Below are 17133 nucleotides of genomic sequence, written 5' to 3'. Positions count from 1 at the left end.
GTTAGGAGCTTGTGTATGGTTACTTGAGAATAGAGTTATACAAAGACTTTTTTTCGGGAGACTATTGATTACTGTGTATAATCAATCGTCTACAAGCCTACCCTACTGGAGCAGTGCTATGTACATAAAGCACAGTTTGATAGCGATTAGTAATAGTAAGAGGAAAAGATAGGGGGGGGGGGGGGGGGGGGTTTAGAAAGGGGAGGGGTTTTTTGCCAGATGATATTGGCATGGGGAGGCCCCCACCTCTATATTCAGGGTTTGTGTTGTTGTATTTAAATACATGTTTTAGAAGGTAGATACCACGTTCCTCGTCACAGGGGATATACAACCCGGACCACTCCGGGGCAGACACAACTGCAGAATAGGTGGAATCTGATGTCAAATTGTGTTACCTATTTTGTGTATAAATGGTAAAGATGTTCATATGTTGCGATGTGTTTTTTGTGTGGTTTTGGGAATATATAATGCTTTTGTACGGATCATTCACTACTAAGTGCACCTGACGAGTTGAGAAGCTGTACAATACACATTATGTCCTATCGTGGTGTATGCGTGTTGTATTTTTGTTTGGTGTGAGTGTTTATAATGCTTTTGTGCAGATCATTCACTTAAGTGCACCTGACGAAGTGAGAAGCTGTACTTTTAATATGTTTTGTAGTTAAAAGCATTTAAAGTAGTGTCTAAACATTGCAGATCTTAATTTTGTTTTACTCATGCAATATACACTGTGTAACTATACATGTACTGAATTACAGTGAAAAGGTAGATTTTTGAAAGGAGTTATTATTACAGAATATGTAATACTACTGTGGCGTCTAAAATGTTGTAATATGACATCTTGTTGCTTTTGCTAAATCTTTAAAATCTTATTTTAAAACTTGTGTTGTTATATTGCACAATAGGATATTTTATATTGTACAATATGATATTTTATATGGTACAATCTTACATATTTTGTTCTTTCTTAAAATTGACCATCTTTGGTTTGCATTCTAAATCTTTTGTTTAGTATAATGAATATTTGTGATATAAAACGCAATTATACCATATATGTCATAATATGTTGAATAAAAACAGAAGATATTGGATATGAAAGAATAAATTCGCAAAATAAATTGCAATATGAATAACAATACAAAATGTATGTGGGGAAATCGCGTATATTTACATACATGTAGATAACGTATCTCTATGCAAACATGTCGCGAATGAATTCAAAATCAATAAATCATTTAAACTACCGTTTCATTTTCAATATTATAATTTTGCCAATGTCAGTGTTTAATTGTCTTTCGCGAGATTATTCAATCCGCAGACATTTGAAAGATGAGTTCCAGCGTACTGCTTTTGTTGTTGGAGATAGGCTGATATATACTGCGTTGCTTGAGAACCTAAATACATCTATGATACACTTCGTTCTCCATATGTTTCTATGTCCGTTTTCAGATTTTAGGGCTACTGAAATGATACTTCACATTATTTTGATAATCAGGAGAGCATTTACATGGCGGACATTTTAAGAAATACATTTAATAATCCGTAACAACCGTGAACCGTCTAAATTGACGAAAAAACACTTAAGTAGCGGTAAATAATTACGTACATATAAACACCTGCATTCAGTATTACATAATTGTAAACAATTACGTATTTACGTAAACGTGCTTTCCGTACCCGATTGTTAATAAAGTTAGAGCCCTTTCTCTCTTCCTTTCAGTCACAGAATTTCTTAATTTGCAATTTTACACCACACCTAGGTGTTTGTCTTAGATCTGTACTGTACAACACTCAGTTACATCTTCCCTTGTATAGATGGATGACAACTAGTGGTTATAACCTTTCAGATAATTTAATGGAGATGCGACGCCGCACGACTACACCGAATCGGACAGCTCTTGCTGGCGCTCCGGATGATCCAATCGTTATAGGTTAGTGTAGGATATTTTCTTCTTTACTTAAGTGAACACTGCTGCTGTGTACAACTAAAGGTCATAATATCATAGAATTAATCAATTATATAGCAGTTGTTGTTGTTGTTGTTGTTGTAAAATGCATTTTTTGTTACAGTCTTTATAGCCGTATTGCACTTCCCCAATTTACATTAAAGAGGAAGTGAAAGCATTTTAACCAAATTGATATAAATCCCTTTCTGCCTCGATAACGTCTAACAATAAGTCCTCTTCGAGGTCACCTTGGCTGTTACAATTTTCCTGGTCTTTGTGCTAATGCATATCATGCAGGTCATCCATCAAGTTTCGTTTTGTATTCGTCAGACTTCCTGATTTCGTGCGGTTAATTGCTAATTGATATCAATTCGATGTTATGTGAGCTATACCACTGTGTTTGATAATGAGTTCGTCTAACACGAATAACTTCAACGATTTAGTGAACACGAGGTTTGTACATATATTTATCTTAAAGGTGTACAGGTATTTTATGTACTCGGTTATTATACCTTTTATGAGAAATTTTCTAGCAGCTATAATGAAAAAACCCTGCAAGATTCGACAAAACTACAGGTTATAACAGTCCTATCATTAAAAGCCTTTTCTTTTACACAGTAGACATTTAATCTGAACTAAATCCATACCAAAACCTTATTCTTTTAGTTTATGTTTCAATATTTAGACGTTAACAATACGACGTTGTAGTTTGTGTTCTTATTTCTGTAATTGACGGACATCATCTTAGAATCCGACCCTTTAAATGTAGATTATCCTGAAAAATATGTGTTGATATCAGTGACTAATACCCTGACGAACATCCACTCAATTTATTTATAATTATATATTTATACATATATAACATAGTAACGCAATTAACGAAGGAAGAAAAATGTATGACTTCAGGCCCTGACCAGGCATATGTATATATATCCGTATACATATATTACTATTACTATTACTATTTCAGAAGATCTCCGTGTTGCGACAGAAGAGTATCAGTTGGTAGAGTACGTCCCAGGTCTTCCTTCCTGTGTAAGTATTTTTTGTGCAATCATTAAGATACAGTATTTAACATTTTGATTATTATGTAATATTCCTGTTTCCAAATAAAATTTTAATGAATTGATATTTGACTCTATTTTCTAGGCAAGAACACTACCGAAAAAGGAAAAATTTAGCTGTTGCGAATGGGTAAATATCAAATTTCTATTCAGTAATACCAATATAGATTTTAATGAATGACCGCTAAATTCAAGAAACAATATGTAGAAAAGTTGCTTTTAGTGTTTAGTGTTGCCCTACTGTAAACTTTGGTTATATATTAATCACTAATCAAGACATTTTACAGAGTTGATAAGACATAGAACTAAAAACGATATATTTCCTTAATATTTTCATTTTGTTTAATGTTGGATGAATACAAATTTTCGTCACGCAAACAAAAGTACCAAAACGTATTTTATACATGTATGCACATTTGTACTAGTGACGATATACTGTTACATTTACATCAAGTTCTTCACTTTATTCTGTTCATATTCTATTCACTTTTCATAATGCCTGTTCTGCATGTAGGGCGTGAAAATTGTACCTGCTGCCCCTGTTGCATATTTAAAGAGGCGACTAAATTTCGGATAGCATTTTTTTCTTTTCCTAATGTCTCCCTAGACGATGACTCACGTTTTGCCTTTAGTTGAGTGTTCGCCCTTGTGTGGAAGGCTTTCGGTTCTATCCCCTGACGAGAAATACCAGAGTTTATTTTGCTTAGTGCTTAGTAATAGGGGTGACTGGTTCCCCAGTTGCCAGTATAATGTGATCAGGTAGGGTGTTCTGCTCGATGCCGTCGGCAGTATGCTTCAGTGAGGTAGCACTATAAAGTCGGTATTAGTTTCGTACTATCACCAAGAGACACACACGACAATATCATTAACTCACAAAACACACACACAACCACCGCACACATGTATCTCGCACACAGGGGAGTCCTATATTAATTTACCATAGCTGTTGAAAGGACTTTAACAATACAGTTCCAAACAAACCATATCCTAATGCAGTTATTTAAAGATGCTACATCGCCACAAAAGAGTGATTATTATCAAACCAAGATGTTTGTTTTTATACAGTACAAAGTAATAAAGTTTGAGCTTGTGACTTTATTAATAAAATCAAACCTGGATAACTTTTTTTTTCATTGTGAGGAAATTCTCTTGTTCTCGTATTAATATCTTAAATATGTTAAGTAGATATATTTCCATAACCTAAATACTATCTTATACATTTTTGTAAAAAGCAGGAAATGTTTTCACTTCTAGATTCGGATTGCTTATCTACTCACGATGTTTGTAATTGGTTGCTTCATCGGCCGATATTTCACTCCAACGTGGCACAAGTTGGCAGACCTTTTGAATGTGTATGGACGGATATTTCCTAAGCCATCGACCGTAAGTGTGGAAAGAGTTTACATTGAATTATTTGTCGAGCAACAAATAATGGAACCCTATTTTATCACATAGTAAGTAATAACCTAAAAAACTGAAATCAGAGAGATTTAAAACAATTGTTGATCAAAGAAACGAAACTATTAAGTTAAACAAAACAAAAAACAAGAAATTCATCAAAATTAACAATAAGTGGTTGATGTTGACCGGATGGATTACCAGCAATATTATATTATATATGATGTCTTAATCCCTTTAATCCACCCACAGCCTACTATAAAATTCGTTATATTCAGCGGTTCGTTGTATTCGTTATTTTCTTGGAAAGCGTAAAATCGAGAAAATAGACAATTTGAACATCTTTGATAGAGGAAATCATGGTTCAGTTCGTAATTTACACATTTTTACAACTGTCATATGACATTTGAAAGACAGGTTGATTTTATTAGCGACTATTGTCACAGAACCCTAGCCATCTAATAGTCCAGATGCTAAAAGAATGGCGAACAGTTACAGCATTCCCACGTGTTCTTTTGTGTCCCAGGTAACGTCGTGGACTAAACCGATATTGTAATAGCATAGCGTTAGATTGGGACATTGTTTTTTTCCCAGGCGGATATTTGGAGAGATGATGCATTCTTTGGAAGGCAGAGATTGGTTGGGGTAAATCCGTTCGTCATTGAACGCTGTACCGAAATACCAAAGTACGTGACAAAACTAACAAACGAAACAATCTCAACAAAGTTAGTAACAAAGTAGCAATACTAACAAAGTAACAATACTAACAAGGTAGCAATACTAACAAAGTAACTATACTAACAAAGTAGCAATACTAACAAAGTAACGATGCTAACAAAGTTACAATACTAACAAATTAACAATATTAACAAAGTAAATAACAATACCAATTAAGTAACAATAACGACAAAGTTAGTAACAATATCAAGAAAGTAACGATACTAACAAAGTAACAATACTAGCAAAGTAACAATACTAACAAAGTAACAATACTAGCAAAGTAAACAACAATACCAATTAAGAAAATAACAATATATACAAAGTAAGTAAAATTACTAATTAAGTAAGTTATAACACTTACAAAGTATGTAACACTTCTTACAAAGTAAGTAACAATATTAACAAAGTAGATAACAATACCAACAAAGTAAATAATAATAAAAAAACAAAGTAAGTAACAATATTAACAAAGTAACACTACTAACAAAGTAAGTAACACTACTAACAAAGTAACACTACTAACAAAGTAAGTAACACTACTAACAAAGTAAGTAACAATATTAACAAATCAAGTTACAGTTACAAAAAAAAGTAAGTAACATTACTAACAAAGTAAGTTACAATATTAACAAAGTAAGTAACAATACCAACAAAGTAAGTAACAATACTAACAGTTAATAATATAAACGCGTCATCAGTATACGTATGATTGATAATGAATGATCTTCGCAAGTCTTCTGTTATATGTTCGGTTTTGACCGATATCCGATAGCCAAAATTCCAGATATTTGCGAAGAAAATTGATTTTATTTGCAATTCTTCATCCACAAATAGTCACTATTTCTATTTCGCTAGTTCGGTGAGTTGTACTTTTCAAATTATGTGATGATAATTATCTATTTTCAGAAAAATGAAAGATAACATTGACAGTAGGAGGGCTTCCCTGGAGAGAGTATTGCAACAGACATCTAATGTGGAGGATTACACTCTGGATACAGCCATCCGAGATAACAGACTTTTCATCGTGAATTATAAAATTCTGGATGGGATGTATGATCAATTCGGAGTAAGCCTAGTCTCTTTGTCATTAATATATAGGATCCTGTCTGATAGCGCTTCACATGCAATGTTGATCATTAATTTTATTTACAAACAATAAGCGTCAATGCATTAAAATAGGATATTATTACTGTGTTAATGATTGTACTTCCAGGTCTGTGCTCCTATTGCGCTGTTCCTTGTGGATTCTAACAATGAATTGATGCCTGTCGCCATACAGTTACAGCAAGACGGGAGAAATAACCCGGTAAGATAATGAAGCTTAACTTTTTAATGCACTTTAACAATGAAATGAATATAATTCTTAACTTTTAAAAACTTTTGTTTTTTTTTCACCACTGATATACGAGAAATTATCAATTTCATATAAACTTATATTATCACTATTTTTCTTCATTTGCGCAATATACATAGCAATTTTTAATAAAATACGCAGTTATTAAAGCAAACCTTATCATTTAAAGAGCTGAAAATGCAGAAATATCATCGAGCAGGTATTTTTTGTCGTTCTTGTTTGTCAGTCATAACGTCATAACGATACGACGTCAGAATACACTTCTGATTCCCGCACACATTTTTCTTCTCTTGTTTTGTCCTTTAAATGAGTTGTGTTGAATATGACACATATTTCTCATTCGTGAAACACGATATACCGATATTTTGTCATACTATTAAAACATGATATACTGATATTTAGTCATACTATTAAAACACGATATACCAATATTTTGTCATACTAGTAGAACACGATATACCGATATTTAGTTATACTAGTAAAACACGATATACCGATATTTTGTCATACTGGTAGAACACGATATACCGACATTTAGTCATACTATTAAAACACGATATACCGACATTTTGTCATACTAGTAAAACACGATATACTGATATTTGTATATACTAGTCAAACGTGATATACCGTTACTTTTAACCATTCAATATACTCTGTATCACTTGTACATTGAAATGAGTTCGTTAAATCTCACCTGCACATTAGTGGAGACTACCACCTCAGAAAAGAATATGTAAAACTTTGATCGCATTTGGTGGCTTGTGTATACGTAACTAGTGTCCGCCGCAACACAAAATTACAAAACTTCAAACCATTTGAACTTATATCAATAACGCACCACTAACGCACATGAAGATACCTCGAAAACACATTTGATCAGACAGATGATACCATTCAGTCTGCGACATGTAATCGTTACCTATTTACCTCTTCGAGAAGCAGTAAAACTGAATATATATATATATATATATAAGTTCTTTTTGCTATCATAGCAAATAGAATGTATACTCTACTTGTATCCTCACCACATGAACCAAATGTTGATGACAGTAAGAGGTCCATGTTTATCATGTCTACGTAACGTACATTACTCAGTTATCTTTTCATTGATGTACTTGTTTTTTTTTTAGATGTTCTTGCCCGGAGACCGAAGCTGGTTGATGGCAAAGCTGTGGTTCAACCACGCAGACAGTTCATTTCAGGAATCATTTTCACACCTAGGTAAGGCATTATGTATTGTTACCAATGAGTTTTTATTTTGACAATGATGCATAAACGATATCAGTTATTGTAATAAGTGTCATGTAATTAATCAATATCATAGATGAAAGTAATTTATGTAGTTTTATTTGTCTACGCAGGTGTTACTCATCTGTTAATGGAGAGTGTAGCTGTGGTTACACACCGGAACCTCATTCAGACCCATCCGATTTTTCAAGTACTGGCTCCACATTTCCATTACCTTCTGGCTATCAACACGTAATTGATTGCTTCGTTTTTTATAAATACAAACTTATGGATATAAAATGTATTTCATTCGTTATTTCATAAAATATTAGTATGAATGTAAATGTTGTTTAAAGAATTATCAAACAAGTGTTCAAAGTTACAAAAGACACAGGTTAAATTTTATCAGATGCATGAGGTGAAATCAATATTTCTTAAATAATTTACCACATTTTAATAGTATTTCAATCAATTCCAATCTTTCTGTAATTCATTCTAAATGACTGAGCATCAGACTGGGAGCTCCCAGAGTCATGTTGACAAAGTTCGATCGTTCATATTTTACTCTCGTTTGTTTTAGAATTAGAGGGCAAAGTATTACATTGATATATTTGCTATTTCACAGATATCTTTCATTGATTAAACATATTTTTATTCCACACATAAATGTTTTAGAGTAGTAATCTATATCATTGAATAAAAATAGAAGTTATTACGTATTGAAATTTTATTGAACAAATAATTATCAATTACTGACCTATGGTGAGTTCAATGACCTCGGTCAATATATGATTCTGCAAAGATGGTATTACACCATATTGACCGCATCAAATGGTCTTAATTGCGTATCGTGGTTATGAAACGTGTTAACAGAAGAGTGGAAATGCATTATATATATCTTGATAACAAGAAATTACATAGGGACATTGTGACATCACAATGATTATGATATATAAATGATATACTGACTCGTTGTTTATGAAAATAGGAAATAAGGGAAATCGGACCATATCTAATTACAGAGATTTAACATAATTATCAAGCATGCCTTTTAAATTAGAATTATTGGATGCAAATATACATTTTTCACATGAACTACAATTATCAAATACAGTTATATAAAATATTGCACATATGTTTACAATCATTGAATATTGCTTTTGACACAATAGTAATAGGCCTATAACACCTCGTTCGAATAATATGCTTGCATGGATTTCACTTTTAGTGAAGCAAGAGAATATCTGATCTCAAATAATGGATTAGTTGACCAGACGTTATCAATCGGCAGAAATGGAATGATGGAGATCATCAGAAGAAGGTAAATATTTCTGAAACAAAACAAACGAATCAAGTAGAATAAATTTAAGTTAGGAGTGCTTAACATCATCAGATTTGTTTAGATATTTTAATATGGTGCTTTTTTAAATATCATGTTACTAGAGCATGTATAGGACTTCAAGCTTTCTGACTTCAGATTGGCGGATTGGAGGATGGACACTGGCGGAATACTACCGGCAGATCTTGAAAACAGAGGGGTATGAGGGAATATATTATATATATCATGTTTTGATATACGGCGAGTGCATTATGGGGTTATATATCAACACAACATGTTAATTGCTAATGGGTTCTGGTTTTTTGAACACGCGGGCAACATCCATCTCTCAGGATTAAACTGAACTAGTTAATTACATTACAGTTGTAAAATGCGATAAAGATATACTAATACTTTATATTTATATTTGATATAGTTTATTAATTCAATCGTGATTTCAAAAGCATTAGAATTTCTCATGGAAAACCATCATAACTGATATATGCATTTCATTTCGAAAATATCACCTATACAGCTTAAATATGAAATGATAGATTGGTAGCAATATATTTTTGTGTAACTCATAGAAGATAAGCGTCGCCCTTAAACATCTACCATTAAAAATAACATTATAATTTACTTTATGGAAGCCTTTTCAATAATCCTGTTTATGTAATTACAATAGTAACTGACGTGATGTGACTTTGGCTGATATGTTTTAGGTAACAGGCGATGGTATCCTACCTAACTACTATTACCGTGATGACGCACTTCTTGTCTATGGGGCTATCAACGATTATGTCACGGCGTATGTCGGACTTCACTATAATGGTAAGTGAAGTGCAAATCAATAAATACCGTATCACTAGCAAAACAGATATTGAGAGAGACTTCCACATTACCGAATGACGTTTTTCACGGTAAACTATAACCTATATAGCACATGCATCAAGAGGTGGTATGATAACTGTACAGCGTACCTCTCGTACGAGTTGTAATGCATATCAATTTACTTTGGCAAAATTTGTGCATGGGAGTGTGTTTGATATACAATATATTTATATCACAAAAGACTATTTTGTATGTTCATATTTTGTACATAAGCTTAGAATAATACCGCCTCCTGAGTAAGATATAACCTAGTTATTATAAACAAACCATACAGTCTTTGCGTTTTGAGGTGAAACCTTGTAGGAAGGAGGTGTTAGCCACAGTAAGATAGAAATCGTTCTTTTAATTGCACACAAGACCTTTCAATGTGAATTGAGTAACATATGCATTATATGGGTATTTCTGGGTGGCGATAACACACTTGAATTCACCTAGACGGCCGCCGTAAGATTCACCCATAGGACTTGAAGAGGTATAGGGTCCCCTGCCCGACTTTATGGGTTTTCCCCGGGTACTCCGGTTTCCTCCCACAGTAATACCCCTCGAGCGCTTCAATCCGGGCCAATAAAAGTTTTTGATTTATATACATATTTATTTACAGTATATGGCAAAATATAAGTATGCATTTACATCTGGGTTTCGTCAGTGATGTTGGGGATACCATACAGCTGTTTAAGTCATAAAGGTCCCATCAATGATCAGAGGGACATCATACAGCTGTTTCACTATCTAGGTCTCGTCAGTGATGTTAGACCAATCGAAGTTTCGTAATTAAGTGATGTTAGGGACATCATACAACATTTTTACCCATTCAGGTCTCGTAAATGATGTTAGGGACATCATACAACTGTTTTACTCGTCTAGCTTGGTCTCGTTAGCGATGATGGGGACATCTTACAACTGTTTTAATCGTCTAGCTATGTCTCGTCAGCGATGTTAGACACATCTTACAACTGTTTTACTCGTCTAGCTAGGTCTCGTAAGTGATGTTAGGGACATCATACAGCTGTTTACTCGTCTAGGTTTCGTCAATGATGTTAGGACCAATGTAGTGGATTTATAGAAGAGAAGTCGGGAAAATGAAAACGGCTCTGAACAAATATGTCATGGGAGGTACATCGAAATCAAGAATCACTTTCTTATGATGTGAATATTGGCTAATTTATACAGATGATGGCAATAATGGCCTACCCCAAGTCATTGATGATCCACAAATACAGGCCTGGGTGTCGGCGATCATTTCTGAAAGGCAAATTGAAGGCGGTGGTTGCGGAATACAGGTACGAGTTTCATCTCCGTCACAGTCTGATAACCAACCACATGCTTCTCTCTAATTCATTGGATATATTTTATATTTACAGTAATGAGATTAATAAATTGGTATCTTTCAGGGACTTCCGTTGAATGATAATCTCCATATAGCTACAAATGAGCAGCTGATTCAAATCCTGACCTGTATCATATACATGTGTAGCGTGAGTCACGCGGTCACCAATTTCCCACAGTACGAGCAGTACGGCTTCCAGCCAGCCTATCCTGTTGGCATGAGAGGGGCGCCGCCTCAGGACCCGGTAAGTCTTATTATACATGCCGAGACGTCTGTGAGTCCGTATTTAGATTAACATCCATGGGGCGCCGTTTTAGTATTTATCTGCAAAATTTGATATCACTTAATTAATTAATGCTATTACTAAATCGAATTAAAGGATATCACATTTTTTAGATAAATACTAAAACGTCACCCGATAAACATCACACTATCAATGTCTATATCTGGTTTTGGATGTCATTGGTCAAAGTTAAAGATCAAAAGTCACAGTTGACCTTTGAAATAAAAAAGGCCTGTGTATAAGATACCTCTTATTCACACCAGAACATCAAAGCTTGGAATTCTACACCCGATTACCCTTTGGTAGACAGCACTTGACTACTTATAAAAAGCATATGAACAATATATTTCTTTAACCGTATTATATTTATATTTTATTCCTATCCTTTTCCCGGATTGTTAATCATTGTGCAAAATAACATTACTATTTCTATCATCTCTATAAACAAGAATAAAACGCAATAAAACAGAATGCATCATAGGCTATATTTCTTTGCTTCAATTTTCATTCAATGTATAAGAGATGTTTAAGGTTTCCTTTAATTAAAATGAGATTTTATGAAACAAGTCCAAGAAGTTTTTATTAATTTTGTATCGCTTGGTGGACTGGTTGATTTAGCGTTATTTCTTTCCTTTGAACAAAGAACGCCGCGCTGAATAGCGGAGACATCATCAGAGCCATTCCATCCAAATTCACCTGCCTATTGGAAATGGTTATAATGAAATTCCTGAGTACAAGGAATACCAACCTTCTGGGTGATTTCGACAATTTTACATTTCCTGGTGACAGAACCGTACAAAATCAGTGAGTATTTGATTCAGAACTGAAAAATGGTTTTGGTTTTGACGACATACACGAATGTATAAATGAAAAAAAGGATGTTTTATTGATATCATAATATAAAATGTATGGGATTCAATGTTATTGTCAGAGTGTATTTTTATTTCCTAGCAATCTGGAACAAGGGGTTCAGATTAAGATAAAAACTAGAGGAAGTACCCAAAGTCGGCAGTAGAACAGGGTAAAACATTCCGTAACACGGTAAAACAATCACTCGCACCGCATGAAACGTGCAGTTTGGATCAAGTGACCATGTGCTCTAATCTGTAATCGTCTGGATACGTCATATAGCTGACTAGTTCATTCATAAAAATGTGGTTCGGTGCTAAATAAAGCGTACTTCAATATATAGGTCACTTAGTTAAGCTTTGTACAATGTGGATAATTCGGAGTACATATGATTAGTTTATAACTGGGCGTGTACTTTGTCGATTTCCATTGCAAAAAGATGTACATACACTGTGTTGTTACATGTCTGGTGGCAGACCTCACACTCGAACTCTGTAATGCTCGTGATAACCGGTATACATATATACCAAGGCGAAGGTCATGTTTCGGAATATAACGTCAGAGTTCTTAAACATTATTCACCTTTACGACTGTGTGTTATTAAAGTCTTTTATCAACTTTCAATTCCTTGGAAAGCTTGTCAAATATAACGTTCAATACACATGGTCAATGTATATGTATATACATACATAATTAAAATGTTCAATATAAACAAATGTATACAAAATACACATGTTCAGCATATATACAAAATACACATGTTCAATATATATACAAAATACACATGTTTAACATATGTGCAAACAACAAATGTTCCTTATTTAAAAGAGAATGGTGTTTACCCTATCATGGGTAATGTGGGTAAAATTATTGCATCAAATCAGATCGGTTTTCGGTTCAAATGATTAAATATAAAATGTTTCTGAATAGGTACGTTTATGAATGGAGTCAAAACGGAACAACCTAAGTCAGAGATATTTCCTCTTTGGCCATCTTTGTGTCTCATTTTTTACGTAACACCTATACAGACTTAGTGACTACAGACATAACGTATTGAAACGTTATTAATATTTGTCTGCTATCCTGTATAAGCTTACACCACCCTAATTCAAAACATTATTTGGTTTGATAATTACATATACGAGTATGCATCAATGTTTGATTTAAGTTCCCATTTTCTTTAAATTTGACGTGCTGTGTTTATATATCGGTAGTTGATACTGGCTACCTAAAACGTTATGAATATAATGTCACAAATTGGCACTGAAAACCAGAAGTTGATATTGTACCGTTTCAGGTTCAAACAAGATTTGCAAGGAGTTGTTGGATTAGTCGATCAACGGAACAGAGGGAGAATATACCCTTACCTGTGGGCAAGTCCTGAAAAAATCCCAAATGCAATCAGCATTTAGACCAAACAACATCTTGTCTTCTACCAACATCTAGACCCATCAACATCTTGAATTCTATCAAAATGTAAACCCAACAACATTTTGTCTTCTATCAACATTTAGACCCAACAACATCCTGACTTTTATCAGCATCTAGACTCTGCAAAACGCTGAATTCCATCTGACTCCGATCAAGGACAAATAACTAAAATTTCTCCAGTAAGGCACAGTTACATCGTATGTATTTCCGCCAGGTTGTTTACTCACAGACGAACTAGATGGTCAACAGCATATCAACTTACCTAAGACTATTGTCAAATACTGATGATGGAAATACAATTTACATGAGTGTTTGGAACAATGAAAATTGATTTGTTACTTAGTAATCGCTAATATACAAGTCCCTCAACATATTACGTAGGTCGTAAAGATCAAAATTAAATAGTTATATTAGTGTATTCAAAAATTTCCTTCATTTAAATATCACTAAGAATTTTCAGAAAATTGAAATGCAGAAAAACTACTTGTATAAACATATTAGATTTTGAACTAGAAAATAATGTGATATAGCTACACAAATAATGGTCTATAAGAAGTGTTCTGATACAGTAAACCTTTGTAAAAATGGGGTGTATAATTAGTGAAATTAGTTACTAATTGTAAGTGAATATATAAAAGAATGCGGTGTTGCATGTAATTATGTGTTTTTTATCATTATAATTTTTTATGTTATCTCTCATATCTTTATGCAGAGTTGAAGTATACAATTTTATTGATTGACATGTATATTATATATTTTTTAGATGTAAATAATACTTGACTTGTGGTATACCTGTCGCTTATCCTTTAGACAGAGGGCATGGAGTAGGTCTATATTTCCCCTTAAGGCTAGCCATTGTTGACTTAACTTCGAAGCTGACCTATTTTAAAAGGGTTGTGTTATTTTCCAAACCATGCAGACAATGAGCTTTAAGCGGTTTAGACTTGAAGAAATACAATTCGAGTTTTTATTGTAATTGTTGTTTCGTTTTATGAAAAAAAGACAGATACAAGAAAACCTGGTTTAAGATATAACAACCCGAAAAATATTTAGTAGTTAATGTTTTACTGCAGTGTCTATGAAGTTAACATTTCTTTAACATTTTATATTTTATATTTTAAATCATTATTAAATGTGAATATATATATTTTTTTTGGAATGTCTCCAAAATATTATTTATAAAATAAATCAAGGGTTTATATACTACATCTATTTGGTTAAAAAAGTTTTAACATTCTACTGATAACCATGCTGTAATTTTACATTATACTGTTAACCATGTTATTATTTTACATAATACTGTTAATTATATAACCATGCTGTAATTTTACATATTGATAACTTGCTGTAATATTACACTATATTGTTAATAATACTGTATTTTTTTTTTACATTATACTGTTAGCCATGCTATAATTTAACATTCTACTGAGAACCATGCTGTAATATTAGATTATACAGAGAACCATGCTGTAATATAACATTATACAGAGAACCATGCTGTAATTTAACATTCTACTGAGAACCATGCTGTAATATTAGATTATACAGAGAACCATGCTGTAATATAACATTATACAGAGAACCATGCTGTAATTTAACATTCTACTGAGAACCATGCTGTAATATTAGATTATACAGAGAACCATGAAGTAATGTTATATTATACTGTTAACCATACTGTAATATTACATTATACTGAGAACCATGATGTAATGTTATATTATACTGTTAACCATACTGTAATATTACATTATACTGAGAACCATGATGTAATGTTATATTATACTGTTAACCATACTGTAATTTTACAATATACTGATCACTATGCTGTTATTTTACAAGAAACATGTCTGGGTCAAAAGCTGTTCAAACAGAGAATATTTTAAGGGTTTGGGTTAAAGAAAAAAGTCTTTAAAAAGAGGTTTAAAAGAAGTAAATGCTGTAGACAGTTTTCTCAAAAGTCGTCAAGATTCCTGAAAATAACATGAACATCCAGGAATGCACAATTGTCTTCCTATTTTACCAAATATTCCAGCATTTATCAAAAATAGTAGCTGAGATAACCATGCTTGTATACGTACTTCATTCATGAATGAGTGCACCAGTACTAGTATGCCTTTCCGAATCAATAAGCAGAGAATTTGTGAAATACTGTATTCTTCTGATGAGTAAAGTTGATTTAGTATTTCATACACTGATATAATTACAGTTAACCAATCAAACCTGGCCATGAATTATATATACCTTAATATTTAAACGGCCAGTCCATTGTCAATGTCAGCTAATTTTGGACCGGCAATATGACCTAGAATATTAAAATGTTACTTCGGAGACTTGTCTGTAATCAAAATTTTAGATATACTAGTTACGTCGAATGAACATGTACGTATGGAAACTATAAGGTTTACGTTGCAAACATATGGTTTATTGATATACTTGATTCTTGAGGTAAAATGTTTCACATATAAAGTTGTAAAAATGGTATCAAATATGCAAAGTATTTTTGAGGTGTGCGTTTTCCTGGTATCATTTATGTTTCCTTTGTTTTTATTTGCATGCTGCTATTTTTTAATGGTCGTTGACGTCTTAATCATGCTTATTGATTTTGAAAACTGTAGTGCTGTGTGCGTGGTAATGTTTATATTACATTTTCTTATCGTGTAGGGTTATTAAAAGTGACTAAAACATAACGACAAGAAAAAATCGAATTTTGGAAAAACTCTAGTTCTTGCTGACAAACTTAATAATGTACAAGGAACGTAAAAATATACAACGAAAGTTTAGATATGATTAATCAATATTGTCGTCTCATTATCATTTAGCAAAGACAAGAAATATATAGTGAGTGTTTCGGTACGTGCGTCCGTCAGTCCGTAGAGAACATTTTCTTACAAGAATATTAACGAGCCATAATTATATATAATCTGCATCTAATTAGATTTCGGCGGTCATCAGTCAATGTTCTTGGGTCAAACCCTTAATTGTAATGCCACGTTATTGACCTGTTTGTTGTCATCAATCAAGGATAAAGAGTCAAAGGTCACGCACAATAAAACATACAATGTTTTTATAGTAAAAGTTTATATGTAGTTAGTTGGAGGAGAATTGATTTTGATATCAAAGTTATTTGAGTCATATTTTATTTATGTAAAATAATGTTTTTTATAACTATTCCAAGCTTTATGGATACATATGTACATTTTTGTATATACATTTCTGTCAGTGGCTTTCTTGTGATATCGCCAATAAACAATGTAACTTAAAGTTTGTTGATATTTTATTATGGAGGTTGATAGCAATGATATGAAAAATGGTCGCA

General features: G+C 32.9%; 1 protein-coding gene and 1 long non-coding RNA gene across 2 annotated transcripts; both read left to right on the top strand.

The window, feature by feature from the left end:
• Positions 1-1847: 1847 nt before the first annotated feature.
• LOC117323035 lies at positions 1848-3136 on the top strand. The gene is made up of 3 exons (XR_004531638.1): positions 1848-1931; positions 2917-2981; positions 3096-3136. It is a non-coding gene; the product is annotated as an uncharacterized LOC117323035 (long non-coding RNA).
• Positions 3137-4288: 1152 nt separating this feature from the next.
• Positions 4289-17078, top strand: LOC117322747 (arachidonate 5-lipoxygenase-like). Its single transcript, XM_033877686.1, has 13 exons — positions 4289-4393; positions 5003-5094; positions 6035-6194; positions 6342-6434; positions 7616-7706; positions 7847-7964; positions 8941-9033; positions 9190-9250; positions 9753-9861; positions 11092-11201; positions 11313-11492; positions 12175-12335; positions 13678-17078. Exons 1-13 carry the CDS (start codon positions 4289-4291, stop codon positions 13790-13792), a joined length of 1488 nt encoding a protein of 495 aa, XP_033733577.1. The 3' UTR covers positions 13793-17078.
• Positions 17079-17133: the final 55 nt, after the last annotated feature.

The sequence above is a fragment of the Pecten maximus genome, chromosome 3, assembly GCF_902652985.1.
Source record: "Pecten maximus chromosome 3, xPecMax1.1, whole genome shotgun sequence".
NCBI lineage: Eukaryota > Metazoa > Mollusca > Bivalvia > Pectinida > Pectinidae > Pecten > Pecten maximus.
The sequence above is the reverse complement of the archived record's forward strand: the minus strand, read 5'-3'. Positions and strand labels throughout refer to the sequence as shown.

What these genes read in the sequence shown, in the direction of transcription:
- LOC117322747 (XM_033877686.1), top strand. Translation starts at nt 4,289, where the DNA reads ATGTTTGTAATTGGTTGCTTCATCGGCCGATATTTCACTCCAACGTGG. An exon ending in AAGACGGGAGAAATAACCCG is followed by an intron (nt 6,435 to 7,615) that starts GTAAGATAATGA and finishes TTTTTTTTTTAG; the next exon opens with ATGTTCTTGCCCGGAGACCG. An exon ending in CAGATCTTGAAAACAGAGGG is followed by an intron (nt 9,251 to 9,752) that starts GTATGAGGGAAT and finishes GATATGTTTTAG; the next exon opens with GTAACAGGCGATGGTATCCT.